Source organism: Haemaphysalis longicornis, unplaced genomic scaffold (assembly GCF_048455015.1).
Source record: "Haemaphysalis longicornis isolate Haplotype H1 unplaced genomic scaffold, Haemaphysalis longicornis Haplotype H1 scaffold_1, whole genome shotgun sequence".
Lineage (NCBI taxonomy): Eukaryota > Metazoa > Arthropoda > Arachnida > Ixodida > Ixodidae > Haemaphysalis > Haemaphysalis longicornis.
The window spans coordinates 337,821,661-337,848,437 of NW_027526203.1; the positions used below are offsets into that span (position 1 = coordinate 337,821,661).

At 47.5% G+C, this 26,777-nt stretch overlaps 1 protein-coding gene across 3 annotated transcripts in view; it reads left to right on the forward strand.

The window, feature by feature from the left end:
* The first annotated feature begins 334 nt into the window (after nt 1–334).
* The window catches only part of LOC144152907 (zinc finger CCHC domain-containing protein 24-like), a 349,875-nt gene continuing 323,432 nt past the window's right edge, over nt 335–26,777 (forward strand). For 2 of the 3 annotated variants that reach the window (XM_077684461.1, XM_077684480.1), the window contains exons 1-3: nt 335–783; nt 19,331–19,591; nt 20,331–20,495. In XM_077684461.1, the coding sequence (XP_077540587.1) occupies nt 664–783; nt 19,331–19,591; nt 20,331–20,495 (546 nt within the window). In that variant the 5' untranslated portion in view covers nt 335–663. The remainder of the gene's footprint in view (nt 784–19,330; nt 19,592–20,330; nt 20,496–26,777) is intronic. The other variant, XM_077684470.1, reaches the window with a different exon arrangement.

The following is a 26,777-nucleotide window of genomic DNA, read 5'->3' on the forward strand; positions in this document are numbered from 1 at the left end:
TCAGCATAGTGACGGCTCGTGACTTCCGCGCTGCTATGGACGGCCTGTATACTCTTGCTTACAGTTCAAGCTGCGCAATTAAGTTTGCGGTTTAAAGTGTCTGTGACATACACTTCTCTTTCCCAGTGCGTTTCGTACCAGCATGCCCTCCCTGCACGCTGGCACATCCGCTCGCGCATCGTCACGTTGCTAGGGGCCTCGATGAGCATTGTAATCGCGAGCAGATGGGCGCGGGAAATGAAACGCGAGGCGCTGGCGTGACGCTGCGAGGGTGTTTACGATGCGTCTTCTCGGTGGCAGTCCCACTTGTTCGCCTCGGCGACGCGCGCTCCGAGCAAAGAGTCTGGAGGGAGAGCGCCCAGGCATTCCAGCGCTGGGGTCTTTTTATAGGAACTCGGCCGTCGTCACAGCGGCCGGAGGCACGCGGCCACGGGGAGGAACACTGGGTAGCATGCGCGGAACTGAGACTCCCGGGATCGGATACTGCTTGGTCGTCCGCTCGCCGTCGTGACATCGGGCCTGCTCGAGGGCGCATCTTGAACGGCGATGCGGCGGCACGCACCTCTGCACCGACGCGCCTAGCGCGCGCCGCACAACACCCTCGGCCGAGCGGAGCGGGCCTCCGTCGTCGCCGAAGCCGCTGGCCGTGCCCTTGGAGTCGGCATGACTGCGGTTGAAAGCACGGCGGCGGCCCTCTACCAGCACCCGTCGCCGCCGCCGGGCCAGCTGCTGAACTTCGTCTACCTGGCGCTCGCCGACCAGACGCTGCAAGCGGTCGATCAGGTGCGGCGATCAAGTGTGTGCGCGCGCGCTTTGCTTGAAGCAAGCCCCGCTGGCGCACCGATTCCTGGCGAGGCTGTGCCAGTTTTATCAGGACACAACACAACAGGTTGCATAGCGAGACTGAAGGGGAAAAGTCGGGTACCTTTGCCGGCCAGGATGGGGCTGCCTTTTTTGAATACTTTAAGTGCATGTTAAGAAGTAGGAAAAGCGATCACCGCAATGTATCGGGTAAACTACGATAACCAAGAAGTTAAAACAGACACATAAAGCATGCTTTTGGGCGACCTGGTTTTGCTAAAAGGATAGAAGAGGACATCAAAAAGTAACGGATGGAAGACAAGCAGGACCCATGCCCTTTCATTGTACGTTCCCGTTTTTATTTTGATGCGCCCTTTCATTTCCACAGAAACTGAAGGAGCCATGTGAGTCAAAGAGAGATATGCATAAAAAGGGCTTTCTGTCGTTATTTCAAAAAACAAAAACAAAAAAAAAACATTAATTGAATGCGTACACTCTATAGCCGGGTTCAGACTCCTGCCACAACTGTCGTAATAACTTTACAGAACGACGTCATTTCACGTCTTAGCCAACCGAACTGCGTGACACGCCGTTTTTTTACGTCCGTTGATTACATATGGCTTTTGCGTCGGTAGTCTGAACATAGCCTCAGGCGATCGCGTGGTTCAACTTCGCCACAATGCACTCAATTGACCAATCCATGCCATCAACAAAGCCGAGGCGTACGACAGCGACAACCATACAAAAGGACTCAAAAATGCGGTCTGCAACGTGGCACTGCGCAATGCAGAACGCCCCGCTTGCATTGTGTGATGCTACAGCGCAGAACGAAATTTTCATTCAAACGTATGTTCAGAATCGTCATTCATTGTCGGCGGAATGGCGGAAGAGCAGGGGAATATTAAAAAAAAAGCCTCTGCTGTTGCGCTGATTACGACAGCCATTAACCTACAAATTATGAGGGCATTTTGTCAATACAATTACCGTATTTACCCGATTCTAACGCGCACTTTTTTTCCGAAAAAATAGGCCGAAAAATCGCATGCCAGTTAGAATCGGATACAAAACCGAAACTGCCGAAACAGCGGAAATTTCGTCCCACCCATCGCCATCACCATCTCAAGATGGCGCCAAAGCTTTTAGCAACGATTTTTCGGGCGCAGCAAGCCTAGGCGCCTAGGCTTTTCTATCGGCGTTCACACAAATCGTCAAATCGTTTCCCTTGCGCGCTTGATAACAGCAATTGCAGCAGCGGCTACCACGCGTTCAAAACGAGCGGTCGGCTGAAGCGTGCACCTCTGGAGAAGCTCTCGGGATGGGCGTGCGGGGCGTGGGCCACGATCCCATCGACCATGGTTGAACGTTCGTTCAGAAGTGTGGCATCGCGAACGCGCTTGTAGGCACCGAGGCCGAGATGTTGTGGTCAGCGGAGAGCGACGAGGAGTGAAATGAGTGAGATTACTTCGGGAAATAAATCGCCCGTTTCTCTCGCATTCGTTTGTCTCGGTCACAAAGTTCCGTGCGCGTTACAATTGGACGTGCAAGTTTTTTCGGTTTTTTTTTTTTGCCAGGAAAATCGGGTGCGCGTTAGAATCGGGGGCGCGTTAGAATCGGGTAAATACGGTACTTTTACGTCAACAATAATAATAATAAAAAAATTCCCCGGGGCGCTTACGTCTGCTTACGTGGATCGAATGCGAAAGCATCAGGGGTTCCCCTGGCGGTACGTAAGCAGACTAAAGTGTCCGGAGGAATTTCTTCGTTATTTATATTTATTAAGGCGAAGGCGTTAAATGCCCCTTTGTGTGAAAAACTGTCTTCGTCGTTGGTGGCGCCCGGTCAAGCAAATGGCCACCTTCGTAAAGTGTAAATAAACACTTTAGCCAACAAAATACCGTAGAGAGTTCAACACTTGCATGAAACCAAACTGCGAAAATGCCGCCAACCCGACCACTGCTGACGCTGTCAAAAAGCTCACCTCCGTACGCTGCAAGCGGCAGAACAAAAAAAGTTGTTTTTGTGGTTCCTTTCTTCGTGGCACCTACCCATGCAGGGGATTGGCCAGGAATCGGTAGCTTTGTGAGTTTAATGTGCACGCTTCACAAAATTCACAAAGCTAAATAAACATCGGAAACGTAAAAGTTGCAGAACAGTGCGCGCTGCGCGACGCCTAAACGTGATGGCACGTGAGTAGAACAGGAGCACATTAGCATCGCAAAACCCTGCTTCTAGGAAATCTGTGGCGTGTGCCAGGCTGCTTGCTGACGTAATTCGTGCTGTAAGACGGAGATACGAAAGCCAAGAAAGATATGCAAAAGCGATGTTGCGGAAAACAAGTTGTTAATAAGTATCGCCACGCTTTTCCCTTCATAGCACGTAAGCAGACTTAAGTGCGCCGCATAATTTTTTTAGTATTTATATATAAACGCAGTCAAGTTGACTTCAGCCACTACTTCGCGAGGAGCAACGTTCTTTGAGGCTGTGGTGCATCTGTTCTCCTCATGAGTGCCATCACGTGATGTCTTTACGAACTGCACTCCGCGATGATCTTTGGGAGCACCCGCTGTGGACGGTCAAAAACGCCAGATTTTTTGACTTATGAGGCATATAAGGCTTTCGCCCTAATAAATAATGTACAACAAATTGAGAAATATTATTGAGAGAACATGCGATTAAGCAAAAAAAAAAACGAAATTAAGCAGCGAAATGGCTCATAAATCCAGTTCCACTGCACGTGATTCGCGTTGATAAAACAATACAAGAACTGCGCTGCTAGGCAGAGCCTGCAAATACGCAAAGCCAGATGGGAAGCACAGATTGCATCACGCACACATTTCGCTTACCTCACCCAGAGGCGCAACTGCCCTCAGCGAGCGCAGACTCCTCTGCTCCGCAGTAGAGGCAACTCTGCCGGGCAGCAATATCGTCCAAAGGATTCTGGTCAACGGCCAACACGCGAACATAGAAGAACTCTAAACAATAACCTTCACTAAACTTCATCGCAAGACCGGAAAACATAGCCCGCAGCAAAACTCATTGTTCGCTGTGCAAAACTCGAAGGCGCGGTCAGCGGCGTTCAATCGGACATACTTGATTTCGCACTCACACCTCATAAGAAGTACGTATATGTCCTCGGAATTATTCAAAAACTTTCGATGAAGTTTACCCTCAAAGCGTTCGTTTATAAATTACGGAGCACCCTTACCAATAGTCATGTTACGGAGTGAATGTCGGCCTACTTGAGCAAGCGGTAACAACTCGTTTTAACGCGGAATATTTAGTCTCGCTATGTCGGTCGAACACCGGACCTCGTTTGCACAATATAGCTGACGGATCGTATACAAAATGAGCGACTGCTGAAAGAACGAGAAACGGGTAGATGAATCCTCGGAACGGCGCCACATTTAAACGAAGTAACTAATTGAGTTGAAACGAAAATGGGGTAAATTTGGCCCTGGGTGGCATCCGAACCAAGGGCCGCCGGAACGCTATGCGAGCACGCAACCCTGAGACCAAACAGCTCGTCGAGTGAACGCGCTGTTGGCTACAACTGAGACACTTCTGTTACAGACATGCGCTGCGCCTACGAAAGTCATTTCAGCGTGTAATTACAGAACGATGCCTCTTTCAAACGTTGCGTAAGCGCCTTCATCAGATGATTGCGGAGAAGCACCAGAAGCGCGAATGGGCGTTAAAATTACCGAAAATCGGCGCCGCCACCGTTGCTGCCTCAAATTCCACCTCGTCGGATAGCAGCGAATTCCTCTAGGTGGAAGAGGAACTTACCCGGTTGGAATTCCGGCGTGTTCAGCCTGAAAGGCTTTCCCAGCGATATTTTCGCAGGTGCATTTCACGCCTAAGTTGCGCTACTCACCGGTTGCCAGTTTATGCAAGCACCGGTTGGGGGTGGAGGGAGGTGGGCGTGCACACAGCTGGGCTTCATGTCGCAAACGATGGCATATCGCAACCGAGATTCAAACGTGGAAGTCTCATGGCTCAGTGCGCCCTGTCAGCTGTCCTCCGTAATCGAGTGGTTTGGGTCTGAGTTGGTGTGTTAGACAGCAGGATGTTTATAATGGGGGAAGTAACGGAAAGCCACATATTTGTCCGCTAGAACAAAGCTCGAGGCCTTCCAGACATGCGACGGACGCGTGTCGTTCGCTTGTGGGAAGAATAACGGGAATTAAAGAAGCGTGCCGGCTCGAACAGAAGCGCGAATGGGCGCAAAAACAACGGAAAGCCGCTGCCACCGCCGTAGCCGCCTCAAGTTCCAGCACGTAGAGTAGTTGCGAGTCCCTTCCGGATGAACAGCAACTTGATCGCTGGGAAAACCAGCGTCAGCCAATATTACTTGTTCAGCTTAAAGGGCTTTCAGAGCGACAGTTTCGATGGTGTATTTCACCTGTAAGCATGCGCACACGGTTTATGTGTGGACGGGTTGGGAATGGAAGAGAGAGGGGGGGGGGGGGGAGTACACGCGCAGCTATAGATGTTGTGCCCTTACTGATGACATGTCCGTTGTGCTGCCGGGAGATTTAAAGGTGGAAGTCAAACGGCCCGCTGCAACCTGTCCAGTATCCTCAGTGATCGAGATAGTTCGGTTGGTGTGTCACACAAACAGTAAGCTGCCTACAACGTGACAGGGAAACAGACGGCTCCATCTTTGACCGCTAGAATGAAGCTCGGGTCCTTCCAAGCTTCATTCAGCTTATTGGCTAGTAAGTGCGCTCAATCGCAAGTTACAAACAAGCGTGTTTTGTTTCGTGCACTTTGTGGACTGCGTCCAGCTTCGCAGGACATCCTTCTTCACAGAGTGGAAAGACACTCATTTTTATTAATCAATCTTCTAGTAAATTTTCCATGCAATCTGGAGTTTCTTTATTAACGATATAAACATTGATGTAACCTCAAAATACTAACATACAAAAAAAAAGAAAACAAGATTCCCAGCGAAACAGGAAACGAAAACAAAATGTCGAAACAACAGTCAACAGGGAATTTAAACACAGGGAAAGTTAAAACAATACAATAAAGAGGCGCCCAGTTCTTGCGCGGCGCTCTTCCCACAGCCGTCCACAGTCGCCGAGGACGACCGTCTTGGACATCTCGCCGGATTGATAGCCGTAGGCCTTGATCTTCACGATGTCCATATCTGCGACGACGCTGCGGGACACCACGTGCTTTCTGTCTAGCCAGCTGATCCGGGCCTTGCACAGGAAGAACAGCTACCCATTCATGTTGGCGCCGCTGTTCGCCGTGGACAGGATTTCCGGGCCCCTGTGCTCTAGTGGGAGCTCTCGTCCTTCAAATTGTTGCCCAAGATGGACGTGTCTCCAATGCCATTGGGATTCGTGAAGTCCACGCCCTGACACATGAAGTTCAGGATGACACGGCTGGGCACCACGTTGGCGCGCAGCTCTATCACGACGCGGCCCAGCTTCTCGCCGCCGCCGTTCGCCAGTGACATGATTCCCGGGCCCTTCTGCTCAAGCTGGAATTCTCGTCCTAGAACTTGTTGCCGAAGATGGACGTGCCTGCGATACCGTTGGGGTTCGTGAAGTACACGCCCTGGCACATGAAGTTCGGGATGACCCGTCTGGGCACCACGTCGGCACGCAGCTCCATGACGACGCGGCCCAGGTTGTCGCTGCCGCAATTCGCCATGGACAGGATTTCTGGGCCCCTCTGCTCCAGCTGGAAGTTCTCGTCCTTGAACTTGTCGCCGAAGATGGACGTTCCTCTGATACCGTTGGGGTTCGCGAAGTCCACGGCCTGGAACATCATGTTCTGGATGAACCGGCTGGGTACCATGTCGGCGCGCAGCTCCACCACGACGCGTTCCTGCTTCCCGCCGCCGCCATTGGCTATGGAAGGACTCCCGGGCTCCTCTGCTCCAGCTGGGAGTTCTTGTCCTCAAACTTGTTGCTGAAGATGGGCGTGCCTGAGATACCGTTGGGGTTCGTGACGTCCACGCCCCGGCTGATGCAATTCGGGATGACCCAGCTGGGCACCACGTCAGCGCGCAGCTTCATCACGACGTGGCCCAGCTTCACGCCGCCGCCATTCGCTATGGACAGGATTCCGGGCCACTGATACCGGTGGGGTACCTGAAATGCACACCCTGGCACATGAAGTTCGGGATGACTCGGTGGAAAGTGGATCCCTTGGAGGCACACCCCGTCTCCACCGTGCAGAGCGCCCGGAAATTATCCACTGCCTGGGGCCCCATGTGGGCGCGCAGCCGCTTCACCATGACGCAGCCCAGCTTCTCGCTGCAAGCCTCGACGTTGAAGAACCCTCGGGTTGCCCTCGAGTTGCCCATTGGTGATGCTTCCTCGATGATGGAATTCCATTCTTCAAGGTGGCGGGATAAGGCGACGTGGTAATGCGCTTTCGATGATGATGATACTGTTCGTATATATCAATGGCACCAAATGGGAGATCAACCAAACATCAGTGGTACGAATGATGATGATGATAGTGCCCTCAATGTCTGGAACTTACTCACAAGGGGGATTTGCCAGGGCTAACTCGTTGAAATTTGTGAGGTCGTCAAAATACTAATTTATTACCTGAAAGACAGAGACCGTAAAATGAAACTTCGTTATGATTAAAACCCGCATTACCCATTAACTAGTACCCTTCAGCAATTCAAGCGACCTGAAGCAGAAAGAAAAGCTTGAATAAAATTATATATATATATATATATATATATATATATATATATATATATATATATATATATATATGTATCACTTTTTGCATAACCCACATTTGTTGCGTCAATAGATAATATAAGTGGAACCGATAAAGTCAACTCCAAACGCTGAATAATGTCCTTCAAAAGCAGTTGTCTAGCTGCTGAAAAGGGGCGACGGGCGAGATAAAAGTTTGATTGTTTCAGGGACCTGGCACCGCAAACATACCTCCGTAGGGGAAAGCCCTGTTCTAAACAGATATAAATTTAGCCTTGGAATCCTGCAGCGCAGCTCTGTGAAGGTCAATTCGCATTGCCGAGTACCACAAAAATGAACATTCCGTCCGAACTTTAAATGTTGATACTCTTCAAATGATAGGAGTTCATCTGAACGAGTGGCGTCTAAATGCAAACATCGTTTTAATTTTAAAGATGCAAAAAGAGCCAGATTAGGTATGCCGAATTGAACGGTAGCTGTGACTGCGAGATTAGCTAAATGGTCCGCTTGCTCATTTCCCCTGATGTCTGTATGACCAGGGACCCGAGCCTTCACGTGTATTGGAACAAAAAAGCAATAATGTGCGGAACAAGGGAGAGTCGGAAGAGGAAGTTAGTGCCGATATAACTGACATCGAATCAGATAATATGATGATTTATGATACATGCTGTGGCACTTTACATAGAGCGAGAGCTATTGCTAAAATTCTTCCATAAAAATGGGTGTGTAGTCTGGTATTCGTAGCGAATTCGAATGACTCCAATCTAGAGATTGTGAAAAAATAACAACTCCAGCTCTCTCGCCATTTTAGATGCATCAATATAATTCGCAGAAGAAGCAGGATACTTGGATAAATACCCATTTAAAATAGTGGTTAATAGACAGCGTGGGAGAAGTTTTGTAGCCAAAGAGAAGGGGTTTTGAAAGAAAAACTCAGTTTCTCGCTCAATAGTGGGTACTGGAATAACTTCATATATATTAACAGACACACAATCAAAGCATGCTTGAACGAATTTCACTTTGAGGGAAATACGTTTCCGCCACAGAGATGTAAAAAAATAGACCGGGAGCACAAATAAATACAGGCTTGGCAGCTCCAGAGGGGGCTTCGTACATGTGGAGGTAAGTTTGAACCGTCAGCAAGAGAAATCGGACCCTGAGTTCAGGGATGGGTGCCTCTAAGTACAAAACCCGGTTCCAGACGAACCGGGGGAGGCCAAGGGAAAAAGCGAAGTATGCGCCTCTCCAACAGGTAAAACGGCCGCAGCTTGTAAATACGGCAACTGCACAACAAGACGCAGCCAAACTTCATGATTGGGCGGACGTAGGATCTGTACAACAGCAAAAGTGTGTCCCGGCGCATTCCTGCTCGTTTCCCACATAGCCTTTTCATGCGACCAAATGCCCTCTCCGCTTTAGTGGCTGACGCATTAACACGTGTATGCCAATCAAGAGGAGAAGCGTATGTAATTCCAAGATACTTCAGGGAATCCACCTGCGGAATGACTTGATTTTTGCAAGGGAGAGAAACTGAAACTGGTACGTCAACCGGGAAAACATCTGATTTTACTACAGGGTACCGCGTTTGATGGCTTCTTCTTTTTCGGGATGCTGCTCTCTTTCTGCTGACTTCTTTTTCTTGTCATCACACACACGAAGAAAGTGGGCAGTTTTGGACAGATTTATGCAGGTCTTTTGGAAGAAAAAAAAACGGAGACTAGCGTGTAACCCTGCGCTTGTGTTCCCATTGCCACCCATAAAATCATTTCATCATCTACCGTGGTTCTTGTCACTTGCCGAGCCATTGCGCAACATATTCGACTTTATGCCGATGTGTCTGTATCATTTATTCTAAAGTAGGGCATCTGAAAAACCAATTTTCATTAAATGATTCGCTACATTACGTTTTAATTTAACTATTGTTGTGTACAAATGCGGAGCGAAATGAAGGAATGAACGCTTAGTAGTCAGATACACAAGCTGCGCGTTCATTTTCCTTTTGTTTTTCGACATCGACGAACGGTTGATTACTCGGCTGACAAATTTTACGAAGAATACAGGGTAGGCAGTTCACAAGCGATAAAATGTGTCCTTGGAAGAGTGATATCTAATAAGGCCGTCTGATTTCAATTTGTTCTATATTCTTCAGGCTGCCTGTGTCATATGATGATGCTTCGAAGAAGCGTTCAGTCGCTCTACTCTACTCTATAAGGCCGTCTGCACTCTGCTCGCGGAGGATCCCCCCCTCCCTGCCCATGTCCTGCGAAATAGAAGTGCATTGTTCATCTAGTTGATCTGGTTGTTGTTGTTGTTTCACGTCTTTATTCCACTTAGATGATCTGGTGAGCAGTATACCAGACGAACGTCTTTAGCACCTCCGAAGCTCCGAGTTCTGCGTCGGCGGCCCCGACGCACCCGGAACTTGAGGAAGGAGGCTCCGATGTCAAGGTGTCCATCGAACGCTTTGTTGGAGTCGCCCTTATGGACGCTGGAACTTCGTACGAGACAGTACGACCTTCCCATCAATGCGCTAGCTGCGGAGACCATGCTAGCTGCGGAGACGAAACTTAAACCAGAAACGAAAACAAAAAAAAAAAAACTATATTTTTTGGCTGGAACGAAAACGAAAACGTAACAAAATTATTTCGTTCCGGAGCGAAACCGAAAAAATTTCGTTTCGGTTTTCGGTTTGAGAGGCAATTTCAGGTATTTCAGGAATTATTTCAATTTTCATTCAGCGAGGTGGGAAATTGCGTTGATTCTCTGGCATAACATCGTCTTTCGTCTTTCTCGCACCCACTCTCCTTCGGAAGGCTTACTTACTCTCTCCGTTCGTTCCGATAGGCGCAGTGCTGAGCTCCACACGTGATTGCCGCGGTCATCTGGCTGCGATGCAGACGTCACGGCCTTACTTTTTTATTAAAGACGATAGTCTTTCTTGGGCTACTTAAACCCAGAAATTTTGGTCTGTCTGCATGTCTGTCTGTCTGTCCGTCCGTCTGTCTGTCTGTGACTCAATTTAGCCTCCCGGCCAAAGCAAAACAATGCCTGCGCAATAGTATTATATAGTCACAGCTAAATCTACCCGTGTATGTCCGGTGTAATGTTCATACTTGTCAACATTGTTGAAGAATAACAAGACATTGCGCAAATATGAGACAACAAACCAATACAGAAGTGATATTTGCAGTGTTCCTTTATAAAAAAATCAAACATGCTTGACTTTTGTGAAATTAATACTTCATCAACTGCACAAAAAGAATTCACTCCGCCGTCGCCTGCTGTCGCCCGCGCCACTATAGCTTCTGGCGCCATTTTAAGAAATCAACCGGCAACAGTTACGCAAGGTTCCACTAGATAGGTTCCACGTTCTGCTTGCAACGCACGTGGAGTAGGGAAACGCGGTTCTATAAGCATTGAAGTAGGGTGTCTCGATTAACGCGCGTCTTAGCCGTACGGCACCGTTCGCATCGAGACACCCGGTTTGGAGCAGTGGAACGCGGGAAATTTAAAATGATTTAAGCAAACCTTTGGCATCTTTACCTTGGGAGGAGCGCGACACAAGAGGAACAACATGAGAGGTGAGCGGGAAAGCGAAGGGAGGCATTTACTTCGCAAAAGCCGATAAAGACTATCGTCTTTTGACGGCATTTGCAACGAAAGGAGCAGATACGCGGCCATTTTTTTATTTGGTTAGTTTAATAAAATACCTACATTAGCCCCATTGTTTAGGGGGTGTGATACATGTATAATAAACACTAATATTCTAAAACAAGACATAAAAACAATGAAGAAAAATACAACCTTTGGTGTGAACATACACCGATACCAGTGCGAACAGCAGATTACAGCCTCACTCAATGCAAACAGCTACAACTCATGTTGCACTTGTACGCAAGTGCTGCGAGAGTGCAGCGGAAAACATTTCAAAAGCAGAGGAAGCAACAGTTTCGGGCAGGGCAGTATTATCTCTAAAGTTTTTCGAAAAATACGCTTCCAATGCGGATGTACGCCGTTAATATTCACCAATTTTCGTGCTGCTATGCCTTCGTCTGGATATATATCGGGGGGGGGGGGGGGTTGCTGAAGGTACTGATGTTAATCCATTGCTACCTATTCTCATACAATATTTTTTAAGATTAAAGAGAGGAGTTTTACAGTGTTCCAAGAGACAGGCCATTTTAAGCTTTTATCAATAACATCACAACTGTATGAGTTCCTCAGAAATTATATTTTCGATAACATTAGGCATGACTTCACCTTTTTAAACGAAATTTGATAATTCTCAATCTTTTCAACAATTTCACAAATCTAAATTTTTTTTTCGCGCCAGCCCGAACCGTTATGAACCGTTACGAACCATTATTTTTTTCGTTCCGGAGCTGAAACGGAACGGAACTTTTATTTATGGAACGAAACAGAAACCGGTACGAAAAACATTTTGTTCCGACACCGTGGCGGAGACGATCGGGAGCGGGGCTATTAGCGCCGACACACTACGCGAGACAATCCGCGCGATCGTCAGGGAGGAGCTTCGGAAAATTTTTCCAACGACGCCGCAATTTCAAGTCGCTTCCCTGACTGACGTCTACCGAAAAGAGGTCCAACAGTTACTGGGCACTTCAACGCCATCCGAAGCACCTCGCGAGCCACAAGCTATGACCTACCCCGCTGCTGTTCGTCGACCCCGCCCTGCTCCAACCCGTCGTCAAGAAGTACCGCCGTACCGCCGTACCCTGTCGCCCGCCCGACCCCCTGCATTCCAAAACCAGACGCCGAGGAAGACGGACGTATGGCAAACCGCCGATAATCGCCCGATGTGCGACCACTGCGGTGAAGCCGACCACATCTACCGTCGCTGCCCCTACAAGAGGCTCGGTTTGCGAGGGTTCTCCGTTGACGCACCACGCCCCCTACCCGGTAAGCGCCCATCTGAGATCGAAGAATACCTGTCCAACACCAGCCGTGGACCAACCCGTTTCAACCGTCCGCCGTCGCCCTACCCATACCAGTCACCTAACCGCCGTAGTAATGCTGACTTCGCACGTGGAAGGTCCCCCAGCTCACGTGGGGGAAACTAAATGCAGCAACTTCTGGAGGTGAAGTTGCTCTACGGCGAAAAACCGGAAACCCACCAACGACGCAAGGACGCGCCGAAGACTGTGATTTACGACATGCCCTCATCCCGACGACCCCACCTAAACCTGACGAGACTTCCGAACATGACGACAGCTACAAGGCGCGACTCGTACCCGACATGACCGAGACTGCCGCTGAAAAGACGACAACGACGACGCCCAGTGCCCGACCGTCAACACACACAAGCCGAGATGCGGCGCCCCGACGCACCCGGAACTCGAGGAAGGCGGCGTCCGACGTCAAGGTGTCCATCGACAGCTTTGATGTAGTCTCCCTTATAGACACTGGAGCAGACTACTCAGTTATGAGCGGATAATTCGTGTCTAAGCTGAAGAAAGTTACGACCAAATGGGACGGTCCGCACATACGCACAGAAGGAGGCCATCTCGGCCAAATCTACCGAAGTGGGCATGCTTGGCTTGACGAACGTGCGCTCGAAGCACGCGTGCACGAGCGCTCGACATTTTCTTGGCATTTTTAACTGCGGACACAATACACAAACGATTTGCTCAACAGCTTCGCTGTTAGAAGTTGAAGACTTGGTAAGAGTGAGCTCGAGCCGGTGGAGAGTCGGAGAAGGGCCATGAAAAAAGGCGACGCAGCGCGTGCCGACAGACGGAAACAGCAGCGCCGAATGAGGGTAGGCCGCTTTGAGAGGTAAAGGTGCCGCCTGGGTGAACAAGAGGGTTTTGCCGATGGCGAGCGAGCGGAACGAGGCCTGGAGGGTGCTGTCCAGAATGCTCGTAAATCGGTGATGGGCGCGGCTGCAAAGTTCAACGCCAGATCAGTATGAGGCTCCTAGATAATTCGAGCGAGTAAAACGAGCTTCGGAGAGCGCTGCCCAGGGGGGAGTCAAATGGTGGCGTGGCCGCAATGTTCAACAGAGTTAGACCGATGATCAACAGACGACTTTGCGATGGCTAGCGAACGGAATGACCTTCGGAAGGGGCTGTCCAGGAGGCTGGTGAAGTGGTGACTGCATGGCGCGGCCGCAAAGTTCAACAGGGTGTTCAACAGCAGGTCAACAGCCAATCCACAGATGGTCGAGAAAGTTTTTTGTCTTCACATTAGAAAGTTCTAAGCATCCTCCGTAATTTTTCAAAAACTGGGAAGGATAGGAATAACCTAAAATTGAAGTCACTAAACAATGCTTAGAGAGAGAAGGCTCTTTATTGAAAAAGCAGAGAGTTTTGCCGGCGTTTGCAGTCGCCTACATGCTTCTGTGCTAGGGATCGGGGATGTAGGAGAAAAAGGCCCTAGAAAGAAATGGGCAGAAAGAAAGAACGAGAAAAAAAAAAAAAAAAAAAAAAACGACTGGCGTCTCTTGATTTGCTTGACGGACTATTTTTCAGATTGTGTCACAGAAGTCGCAATTTTAAAATGTGACCATTGTCCTGCAAATAGGAAAACAAACGTTTTAGAGTCTGATGCTGCTTTGAGGGGCAAGTCTATTGTCCTAGGATAGTCTTCAGAGTTACCGGCCCTTGTTCTAGGCGTTGAATATCCTAAAAAAAAACGGGATCTTGGTGCCAAGTTGGCCACACATTCTAATAAAATGTCCAATGGTTATTACAGAAGAACTGTTGTCGCAGCACGGGTTGGTTGTCAGTCCGAGGCGAAAAAGGTAACTGTTGGTGTAAGCCGACTTCAGTCGTGGGCGATGGTATAATATTTCTAGGCTACGAGAGAAGTCTTCATTTTAACTCCGGGTCAATCGTGTGCAAACAAAGTTGGTCATTCGGTTGGTTACACCATAGCCGGTTTCTTTCAGTCACTGCAAAGCGATGCGGCATGGCAGATACCTCTGTTTTTGTAGAGAGCACTTTACGGTATTTTCTGTGGTTAAGGCCCATACGGCCCCCTTTATCGGCTTTTTGATTTCCAATAATACCACTACGGCCAGGTATCCATTGCCATTTTATACTGTATCCAGCAATGCAAGCGAGGTGGTCAAGGTAGGAGACACCATAGGCTGCGGTATGAACGGGGGGGGGGAAGATACCTGCTCCTCCTTGAGAAAACTTGCAGAGCAGCCTAGGAGTCTGTAAAGGTGCTCCACTGATGCGGGTCATGGCGCAGCATGTAAACAATTGCTTCTTTACTTTAAGGGCATACAGCTCAGCCGCTGTAGATGACGTTGGTCGCTCCAGACGAAATGCAAACATTTCACCAGTAAGTGGCACGTACATACCAGATGAAGAGCTTTGCGGGGATGACGATCCATCCGTAAATATGTGTGTCCTAGCCGAATGCAGCTTATGCATGTATTCTAGCACGATATGTAGTATTTCCGCCTGGGGTATTGTATTTTTGGGGCCAACTCCAAGAATGCGACACTGAATTTGTAAGGGTGTGGTGACATTATTTGTTTGGGCTGATTTGGAATTAACAGTGATGTACTGCCAATTGCTTGGACGAATCCAGAGCTCGAGCAGCTTGAGGTTACCCGACTTCAAAAAATGGTTTCTTGAGTGAAGCCGATGCCTCAGGTGCACACGGAGAGTCTCCTGTTTCCTAATAACGCCAAAAGGCAAACAATGTGCCTCTGCAAGTGTTCCGACGTACGAAGCTCCCTTCGGAAGCCCGAGACAGATGAGTAAATTATTCTTCCTTGCTGCCTCAAGACTTTTCTTGCTTGTTTCTGATATTCGATGTAGGACAGGGAGGCTCTACCTCACCACACCATCCACATAGCTGTTGTGCAGCATAATTATTGAATGGCAATCATGGCCCAGCGTGAACCCACAAGACATTTCAAAACCTGAGTGGCCGAAGAAATGCGGGCCCGTAACTGTTTGACCTCGGGTGGCCAGTTCAAGTTGCGATCTATTAAAATTTTAAGGAACCTTTGAAGTTGTGCATATGAGAGTACGCCTAGAATCAGTGGAATCCATGTTTTTTCGTGGGAAGGCCATGTCTGCGCTCTTATAGGGGGACAGTTGAAGGCCACGGGCTGCGGGGTGGCTGGAGATGTTATGGAGGGCTTTCTGTAGGCACTGCTGTGTAGATCGTCGACAACGTGAGGCACACCAGATACAGATGTCATCTGCATACAGCGTGATCTTCGCTCCATGCGGCAGGACTCGCTTGGGTGAAATGAGGTTCAGATTGAATAGCAATGGACTTAGTACAGCACCTTATGGTACACCCTTTTCTGCAGCATAGTAAGAAGTGGGGCCGTTTGGAGTAACAATGCTTAACATCATTTGCTGCTGGTTACATTAAGAGGAAAAATGAATATTGCTAGGTTGTGTATTTTTTGTTGTCACTTTCATGAAACACAAGTGATTTTCTGTTTGCATCTATTTGCCTTGTGATATTGCTTTGTTTTTTTTTTGCACCCACCTTCCAACGCTCCTCCAGAGGGCTTCAGAATCGATAAATAAACAAAAAATAAAACATGAAGATGATGTGGAGGAGGGCGATAATTTCTGCACGGTCGCAATGGCAGAAAATGCTGCCTCGCTTACAAGCTCGATCTCACTGTTCAATAAAGTTTTCTCCTCCTACTCCTCGCTTGTCTGCGACGTAGATGGAGATTAGGGATTTGGAGCCGAGTAGCGGCAGGAAAGCTTAGACACGGCCACTTGGAAAAGTATCGGGGATAGGGCAGAGCCGTTAGCGTTTCTGAGACGAAAATTTGGATGGGGGTTAGCCTAATACCATGGTGGTGGTCCGATCGGCCAGGGAAGCTCAGAGTTGTACGGCATGATACCAGATTGTCGAGAATGAAGTTGTTTGCGACTATCTCAGGAGCGTCTTTTAGTTGAGGGCATAAAGGCTTGTGTTCGGACTCTGATGGGACGATTTAGGTGGTCGCTGTTGATAAGGTGAAGAGCGCGTCCGGAAACAGTGGGAGTATTCAAGGTGTGGTTAGAGTCTGGCAAGAGCCACGTCTTCGAGCAGCGTGCCCAGGCACGATGTCGATATTCAGGTGGAGTGGTTTGCCCGGTTCGATGATAAGGATAATGCTCGCGTGTTTCCTTTCTTGGGGATGTCTTCTCTTGTTCCACGCATCGTTGTGGTTAGTTGGAAGCTGGATCGTGCAGGTTGTGGATTACCTGATATGGGATAGTGCCCGCTGCCATGATTTCTTCTATGCGGGAGCATTCTTTTGCCCCTTGCTCCGGTTTTCGCGGTACTTCTGGCATCGTGACAGGGTGGCACAGCTGCCGCAGACGAGATAGGGCAGCTGCACGATGCTGTTTCCTCTCCTGGAGCAACCCTTCTGTACGTGGGGATCAATTGCGTGTCCGCGTTTGGGATGTGGCAGCGAGCAGACTGTGCGTCCGGGGCAGACCGGTTTTGCGGCTGTGGCGAAGAGCCACACAACCTCGGTAGATACCGCTTAGTGGCTTTCTGCATAAGATATTCCTCTCATTTCTTAAACAGTACACATAGAGATCCCACACAATTTGTTGTATCACCATCAAGCGCCATACGCACAGAGCCCCCTTTAAGTCGGCTTCACTACTGTATACAAATGCACTGTTGGGAAGACATTTCAGGAGCAGTAATAGTGGTCGCGTATTAAATATCAAGGCCCTAGGCCCTATTATCACTAGCATTTTCTTCTGTGGCGAAAGTGTAACACGGCCGGGCAGACGAGCTTCATCATTGAGTCGACATCGAAATGCTGCAGTATTTGAAGCGACGAACGGTTTGGCTGCACCAACCTTAGAATACCGTGCGAAAGCAGACTACATATCTGGTTATAAGGCGTTTTATAATATCCCGCTGTGGGGATGTGCTGTATTGTGTGGGTACGCAACACTTTGAAAACATCCAGAATAAGCGCACAGAATTCGGGGCATCGGCATAGATTGTTTGCGGTCGATACCCTCCCAGTGTTTGCGCTGTAAGAAAGTGATTGATTGATTGGTGTATGTCCCAGCAGCATCTGAAACAACGCGCGCTGAGGCAGCCTGAATTCAGAGCTATAAATCGTTTTTTAGTACATTATCGCGGGTACGCGTTACTACTGTGTGGTATGCGCCACTTTTCTATAATAACAGCATCAACTGCCGGCATGGATTGCAAAAATACGTTGGCGTGAGCCGTTCAAGTTGCCACTTAATATTGAATCATGACGAATATGGGTCACAAAATGGCAGGCCCCTACCTAATGTGATTTTTCAGCGTTGGCTTGTGTTACAGCTTCTGCTTGCTTCGCACAAGTTATTACAAATTATCTTACATGATCATAAATGCCTATAGTAATAATTATTTGTGATCATGGCACATGATCACATATGATTATAAAATGTAAAATAAAGTATCCCTAAACTTATCAGCCAACACTTTAGTAATAGCCCTCGCTGATAGCTCTGTTTGGCCACCTTCACCTCAGCACGAGTGTACCGGCTGTGGAGCGACCTTTAAAGGCAAGTTTCGTGACCGATGATGCTGATCACCGTTTAGCGAATCTGGAAAAGACGAACGCTGTTCCGTGAGCGCTTCAAGTTGCGCGAGCGCTCCCCATCGAATACTCGTGACTGTTTTATTTATTTATTTATTTATTATTTATTTATTTATGCATACTGTCCATCCCTACTGGGATTTTTCCAGGAGCAGGCACCGTCAAAGGACATACGTCAAACAGTTTTTTCACAATAGTTAACGACGAAGTATAACGAAGGCTTACACAAAGTACCGAGTTTGCAGCAACAAAGAAATTATACAATGCAATAAAATGCAAAAAAAAAGGATAAACGGCGAAGAACAGACAGCTCTTGCTCAAAAAGGTGCACAAAACACACACATCCTCGCGCATAAATAGCGTAACATGGCAACCCTGTTATCAAGAAAGGACAGAAATTTTAGCAAGAGCAGTGCATTTTTCTACTGTTGTTTGTTCAGTAATGGTGTGATCTAATAAATTCCAATCTCTGATGGCACGGGGAAAGAAAGAAAAGTAGAACGTGTCGTTATTACAAACATTTTCTTCAAGTGTGCGTGTATGTCTATATCGCGTAGGACGGGTTTTATTGGTTCGAATGTAAGTATCGGAGCTTATGTTTAACGCGTTATAGTAAAGTAAATACAAGAACTTCACACACTTTGGCACGCTTTTCCAGTTCATCAAGGCCCGCACGCTGTAACATTTCTGTTGGAGAATCACTACGCCTGTACCGGTTAAAGACAAAGCGCACCGGCCTTACGTTACACGCTTTCCAATAAAGCAAGGTTAGTCTTTAACGCCGAGAACCAGGCAGCACTTGCGTACTCCAGAAAGGGGTATAAGCGAGAAGCTTTGTTACGTACGGGGCTTCTTTCAAAGTACGCTTCCAAAAGAAAAACTTGTTGTGGGCTTTAGATGTAACATACTTCACAAGTGCAGTCCAGCTAAGAATATACGAAATTATTATGATGTTATTGGCGCAGACTTGATGAAAAGCTGACATCTTCCCTGTAACAGCCAACGTTGTAAAAGCGCTTATAAGGACATAATTATGGGGTACTCGTCCCAACCAAGGTTTTAATTTATCACGCTGCATAAAAACACTTTTTTGGCAACAATTTCCAATGAAAGCAGGGTAGTATAATAATCGAAACAAGAATAATCGAAAGGTAACGAATAGCAGCTCAATAAAAGAACTAGCAAACGAACACGGCTTCTTTTTCTGTAGCTTTAGCGGAGTGAATATGTGGGTATTTCGCTCACTTTGTGCCTCCGCCGGGGCATTTCCTCACAGGTCAAGTACGGCATGCCACCCGTGGTAGCCCCTTCCCTGTATCACGGGGAGAGCTACTGCAGTGCTTACCCCGCCGTGTACCCAAACGGCTACTCCGACGGCTGTAGCCCCGACTACCCGGGCCCTCACTTCGCTGAGCTAGCAGAGCAGTTCTCTGAGCTCAGCCTGGGACTGGATTCTAGAGCAGCCAGGAAACCTCCTCCCAACTACCTCTGCCACTTGTGCTTCCGTAAGGGGCACTACATCAAGGACTGTCCCCAGGTAAGCGAGGTTTCTGCGAGAGTACGTGCACGCAATATTTTACGATTTTGTAAGCGCACAAATAGAACACATCTAGTTAAATATTTGTGACACTGCAGAACAATGTCTACACGATCCAGAATAAGTTCTGAGCTCGAAAAAATAGAAAATTAAACGTTAAAATTAAAATTAAAATTAAACACCCTTTTTTTGAGGGGGTGGGGGTGGGAAAGATGCAAGTATTCCTGGTGCTTTTCGTCGATGTCGATCAACACCTGCGAGAATAAAATTTGGTGGCAAAGGATGAATTCGGACGGCGCAGGATAGGAGCAGTTGGGAGTGAATGTGAGAGACATTCATCCTTCAGTGGGCCTAAACAAGCTGATAGTGATTATAATTATGGTGATGTGGAGTTAATGGCCCCATCCCTTCCCACCGCCTCACCCCCCTCCTCGTTGCATACATCAGTGCTAATAGTGTACTCAGCAGTTGGTAGTGGCTTAAAACATACTAGGGATTTGAGCCAGTCGTTATTCGCAACACTCACTGCAGCATACTTCTGCCGGTGCTGCCAACATTGTCCGCTCGTCCGCAGAGCGCGCGTCCTCTCCATTCTTCGTCTTTGTGGGTCAACTTTTCTGCGCTATTTTACAAAGAATCATGAATCAGCTCGCCCAATAGCAAGTTTTGTCAGAAGCCTGTCGCGGCTATAGGGGTGACCGCAGCGAACGGCATTATTGACGGGCTGCGCTTGACGCAGGCTCGTCCGAAAGGCGAGGGCCTCACACCGTACCAGGGCAAGAAGCGCTGCTTCGGCGAGTACAAGTGTCCCAAGTGCAAACGAAAGTGGATGAGCGGCAACAGCTGGGCCAACATGGGCCAGAAGTGCATCAAGTGCCACCTCAACGTTTACCCCCACAAGCAGGTCAGACCGTGAAGGCTTCTCTTTCCGCCTTGCTATATGCCTCTTACAGGCAACTACCAGACTTCCCGTTCATGCAGGAGAACTCGAATGTCCACCCTTTAGAACACAGAGGGGCTTCTGCGCGTAGCCTTAGATGGTGCTTTATTGGCTCCACCCGCCGTAAATTTCAACGAGTTGGGATACCAGGAGGCGTGAGCGAGTTGCGTGAAAGCCGAATTAGCTGTCACGCAGGTGCGATTGTAGAGAGCGTTCAGCCGCCTATGTTCGCCTGTGTTCTCATGCACACTTGTGTTTCCGCTCGCCACTGCAGTTGGTCGCAGAAAATGCTCACCTGAAAAAAATCCTATTGCCTCAAGCTTGTTTGAAAACCCAGCTGTTAGGTCTGCGTTGCCCATAGCCTCTGTTTTGGGTCCATGTCCTACGAACAACCTCGTGCGCAGCACACCTTCCAGGTGTCCTCATCGGTTATAACAGCGGCTACATTGACATACGTATGTAACTACAATAAATGGCTCACGACTGGGACAGCCGTTTACCATAAATAAAATGGTGTTTGGTTGGCAGGCGAGATTAAGACAGCAACCACAAATATGCCCCGCTGTTTAGTTCTATACCACATCAGACGATATTAACACTATTACCGGCGAAGTGTCCTCTGTCTCTTCCTTAGAACGCTGCGCTTGATAATTTAAATTAGGTATTGTCTATTATCCCGGCAACCGTGAGAATTACCGTCAGAAATTTCTCACGGCAGTCGCCTCTCATTGGCTAAGCACGCTACGCCGAGATTCTATGGGGTAAATATTCCCTACAAAGCCGTTTTTGCAGCTGCCCCGGTAGAGTGGTGGTACAGTAGTTGGTTTTAAACGAGAAGGCTCTGGTTAGAATCCGAGAATGCGATGTTTTTTTTTTTTCAAGCTTTCAGAATTTTTCGGTCATCGTGGTTTTGTCAATACTTTTTTACTCTGGTTTTTACTATATCAAGAGACCGACGCACAGGAGTTCTAGAATGGGTTGAATTACGTTAATATACGTTGTGTTATGTGTCATTGGGCTGGTTTAGAAAGGGTTTGTTGCAGTTTGGCTGGAGTTGGGTAGGCTATGACGTGTTCGGGATAAGTTACGCTAGGTTCGGTGAGGCTATGTTATGTTAGGTTACGTTGGGACGTAATATTATTCAGCATATTTTAGGCCAGCCAGCTTTTATAGAAACTACCGTGCGACCTTCCCGGAGGTATTCCTCATGGCTTCCGTGAGATTAGATGCAGCCTTTAAATTAGCCGAAAGCGCTCATTCCGCACTTGTCACGTGAATATTTCTAACGCTGCACTGTGTAATTTTCGTGCAGAGATAATCACAGGGCATGCAAATGCTGGTGCATGAAGCTTTTCACAGCGGCCGCTGTATTTGTAAGAAAGAAAGATAAAAGAGAAATTTTTGGGTCAAGCTCAGGCATATAACACGATCACTTGATCACCCGTTATGCATCATTCACCAAGTAGGCAATGTCTTAATTACTAGTTGAAGCCGTGCGAATGGGTGCGCAGGCACATGAACTCGGGGTAATATTTAATGACTTATACAAGACTGCTCCAACCGACATCGTTGCTCCTTGGGATCTGCGTACAGTGTCTTGTGATGTATCTTTTAGAAAAATCAACAAAAGAAGCTACCCATACACTACCTCTTCAACAGACGCCTCGAAGTTCACTTCTGCTGTCTCATGCGCTGCACATGGTCCCAACTTCACTAGTACAATGACACTGAATGCAAACGCCAGTATTTTTACAGCAGAAGCACACGGAATTTTAATTACAGTAGAGCACATCACAGAAACGAATATACAGCCGTCTGTTATCTTTACAGACTCTCTCGGGGTCATGATGGCACTACACTTGGGAAAACCAAGTAAAACCCCTGTATTAAGCCAGCTCATTAGGAAGATAATGTCGGCTTATGCTTGAAATATTACGATAGTGGTGTGCTGGGTGCCGGGGCACAGCAGCATACGGGGGAACGAAATTGCCGACCGGTATGCTGCGGCAGCTGCTCTTCGCACTGCCGTGGATGAACCTCTGGTTCTGTATCTGGACATGAAACCAGCTATACAACGGACACTTCGGGAAATGTGGCAGCAGGAATATAAAAAAATAATCCAACTACAAACTACACACAATAAAACCATACGTATGTAAGTACCTCACTGAAAATCAAGATAGATTCACGGAAGTATCTATTTGTAGACTGCGAATAGGCCCCACTCACGCCACACAGGCGTATCTTTTGAATGGCATGCTCCCACCAGTTTGTGACAAGTGTGAGGAACGACTCCATTATCCACTGGTTAACTGAGTGTACATTCTTGAATGATGCTAGAAAACGACACTTCCCTTAAACCTACACATCCAACATTCCACTACACCCTTCGCTATTCTTAGGAGATGAACCAATGTTTCCTTACAAATGTCTTCTAACTTATCTTGCAGATATCAATTTATTAAAACTCATTTCGCACAGGGCGTGACTTCAGACCCTCTAATTTTTCAGGGAGGTCCTGATGATTCTTTTGGGTGCACACACAGCCTGGCTGCGCAGCACGCTTTGAGACACCAGGCGCCGTCATGTCTCAATCAAAGTCTCCTTCACCCGTCATTATAACAATTTTCATGTTTTAGTCCACGGGCACGCTACACCCATGTACACAGCTTTTTAGGCCGTACCATGCCCATGCTCATCTCATACCCATTTTAAGCACAAACCTGACATTGAAGGACCATCTAATGAAGTCTTAGCGCTCTTTGGTCGCAGTTACCCTTGCGCCATTAAACAGAAACATACTCAATTACTAGGGACAGAAAAATAGGCTGTACAGAGTTTCGTATCTTTGGCGCTAAAAAAATATTATTTCATGCTATGTTTTTCGTACAAGTCGGTGTTCAGAGAATAGTATGAGACTACCTTCTTGGTGCATTTACATACTAATTGCCTGACCTTATAATTAAGAGCGCTAGTTCTTCGGACGCAATATTTGTTCAATGTGTTCGATCTCAATTGGTTTGAAGGCTGTGGAAATACGTTTCCGCAACAGATCTTGTCGGAAGAGAAAAACAAGAGAATGCAGGCAGGTAGGACAAGGTCAATAAAAAATACGTCATTTGAGACACCTAAGCTTGAGCGGCCTTCACCGTTCTGTTATACCATGATCAGTTGCTTGAGTTGACTTCGTCGAGGAGCGGTATTCTCCTCTTACGACGTGCACGGCATGGTTATTGCTGCTAAGCAAACCTTATTCGCAGTGAACCCACGGTTGACATATGAAGGAACTAATGCATTGATTTATTCGGTTGTCTTTTGCAATTAAGTACTTCCCGTGTATTGTTACAATGACATGCGCGCGACACCTCACTATTATTTAGACATTTATGTAGTATTTCCACAAGAAAGTTTGGAAAAAAGTATGTTTTTAGTGCCTACACGTCAACCATTGTGGCGGTTGCTGAAGGAATAGGGGAAAAGTCGCGGATATTCTAGATGAAACTGATGGTGTGTTGGCGGGCTCATCATGCGATTGTTATTTGTTTTTCAGTATAGTTCGTAGATGTACGAACTTAAAAAGTCTTACATCGTAATACGCACAGGCGATGTCAAAATGATGGGGCTCATACCCTAACGGGCCTTCTAGACCTTCACCACAAAATCCGGAAATAAGGCCCACACCCACCTGCACGGTAACAATGCTCGGCCCCTTTAGTTCCAGTTATCATCTGTCTCGGTGCATATACCTACAAGTGGTGTAACATCGTCTAGAAAACCATAACTGACCGAAGGAGAAACGTTGGGCCGCTAAGGCGTCTGCGAAGTTTCCTGGCGAACTGCAGCAACTCCACACGTGGTGCAATTTGTATCAGAGGCACGTCCATCCATTTCCGGTCCAGCCATTTCCGGTCCATCGTTATTTACTCCTTCAAATAGCGCAGGCTTTAAACAAAGATGCAGGGCTACAAAATGGCCATTTAGCATCAATTCTAGGTCAGAGATGGCAAAATTACTTCTAAAAAGAAATAAAATTGCATTACTCCTTGCATTCGTAGAATTTTCTAAAATGTAGTTAAATTACGTTAGAAATTACAGGTGGCCGAAAGTAATGACATTACATCACTATTACTTTTAAAAAGTAATGAAATTACTTTGAAATACTTTGAAACGCATGAAAAGGGAACGAAGAGGCACGAGAAAGCAGGCAGAGCTCTCATCGAAGCGTTGTTTCTTCGCGTTCGTAGAGTTCCAATGCCCAGAGATGCCCAGAGACTATCTGGGCATTGGAACTCTACTTGGTCAACTTTTTATGCCGTAAGAGAAGCGGACAGCCTATATAGTAGTCAAAAGTATTTGGGGAAGTACTGAGTAATTTTCATGAAATTACTGGCCTGAAGTAATTTGCTACATTACTAAATTACCAACACTCAAAAGTAATTCATTACATTACTCATTACAGCAGAAGTGAATTTAATTACTGTAATTTCATTACTGCCAAGTCTGTTCTAGATGAAGGCTACGAAGGAAAGTGGAGCCTCTCGAAACGAGAGTTGTGTAAGGGAAGATCACGAGTTAATTTTTCGCACGAGTAGCAGCATATCGTTGGGCGGCTTGAGCGCCACTAAACAGGCTAGTACATATTGACATGCCGAAAAAATATACAAGTCGCGTTTTCATAACTTGTTAGCGTTGGGTTTAAAACACTGAAAGGTCTCCGCCCTGCAAATTAAGCTGAATATTTACTTCAAAAGGGTGGATGTTCACCCGAGGATTGTTTCATCTGTAACACAAATCGGTTATGTCGGCTATAATTTCTTTACTGATAGAAACTTCCGCTCTTTATTTTTCGTCTGGTCAGCTGAGGGCGTGAACATATTACATAATCACTGTGGAAGTAAAAAAAGTGGCCACTTGGCATCCTTACAGGAAGTTTCGCAGCTTCTAGGTGTTCAAATGGTGTGGCAGCATACCCTAGTAACGTCGACACTGCACTGACTTATTTTAATAGTACTTGAGTTTCTATTCAAGCCAATAACACACAAAAACGGTGGCCTCAGTTTTACTTGAACTCTAATGAGGATTTTCGGGGGCATAAGTACCTTGATTCATGACACCTTGTTTGTAAAACAGTGCCGCTGTATACAGTTGTGGGCGACCCCTCAAGTCATTTAGAAATGATTTAGCAGATTTGATTTAAGACATTGATTTCATACACGACTCGAGCAAACGCCAGTTAAATGCGTGTGCCCTATGAAAATGAAATGTACGTCTGGCCTAGACAGAAATATTGATTCAATGTCTTACGTCAAATGACATCTGAATTGTGATTCACCAGTTTGTGACGAAATACCAAATTTTGAGCCGACGAAGCGAATGATTAACGTCCCATTGTACGGAAGCTGCCATTTGCCTCGTTACACACACACACACACACACACACACACACACACACACACACACACACACACACACACACACACACACACACACACACACACACACACACACACACACACACACACACGCGCGCGCGCGCGCGCGCGCACACGCACACACACACACACACGCACGCACACACACACACGCACGCACACTGTCCCCACTGCGTTGAGCTACTGAGCATGCTGTTACGGTTTCGATTCTCGGCCATGGTGGCTATTTCTAAAGTGATAGCGTTATTGGGCTCATTGAGTGCCTTCGCGTGTGCACTAGGCGCCCGAAGCTGTCGGGCTCATCAGCCGTGCTATTCTGGTGTCGGCGGTAACGACGTCATCACTAGCAACCGACAACGCCGGCGCCGGCAGCGAGAAGGGACCGCCCTCCAGCAGTTGGAATCGGGCACAGCGACCGCCGGAGTGTTGAAAGGAGGCGTGCCTGCATGCTCGCCGATAGCGTTAGTAAAGAGGAAAAATGGGAGACGGGAATCCAGCCTGTGCTGCGCCTGCGCAGCGGGGTTCGTTCTGCCCGGTTAAGCGATCGCCCCGATGAGCCATTGTTTTCAACCGTTGTCTCATTTGACCTTCAACGCTTGGAGAGAATAGATGATGAAGCCGCAGTTCCGTTCCAAAGCGCTCCGCTGACGACGAAGTAACGCTATCACGTCTCACATCTTAAGACATAAACGTAGGTGTTCTCTGCAACTTTTTTTAGCAGTGGAGCTGTTGTAGCTGGCCGTAATGTGTGGCGCGTAATGAGTTAAAAATACCAAGAAAATGCAGAGCGCTCATGAGCGCGTGCCTTGCGGCG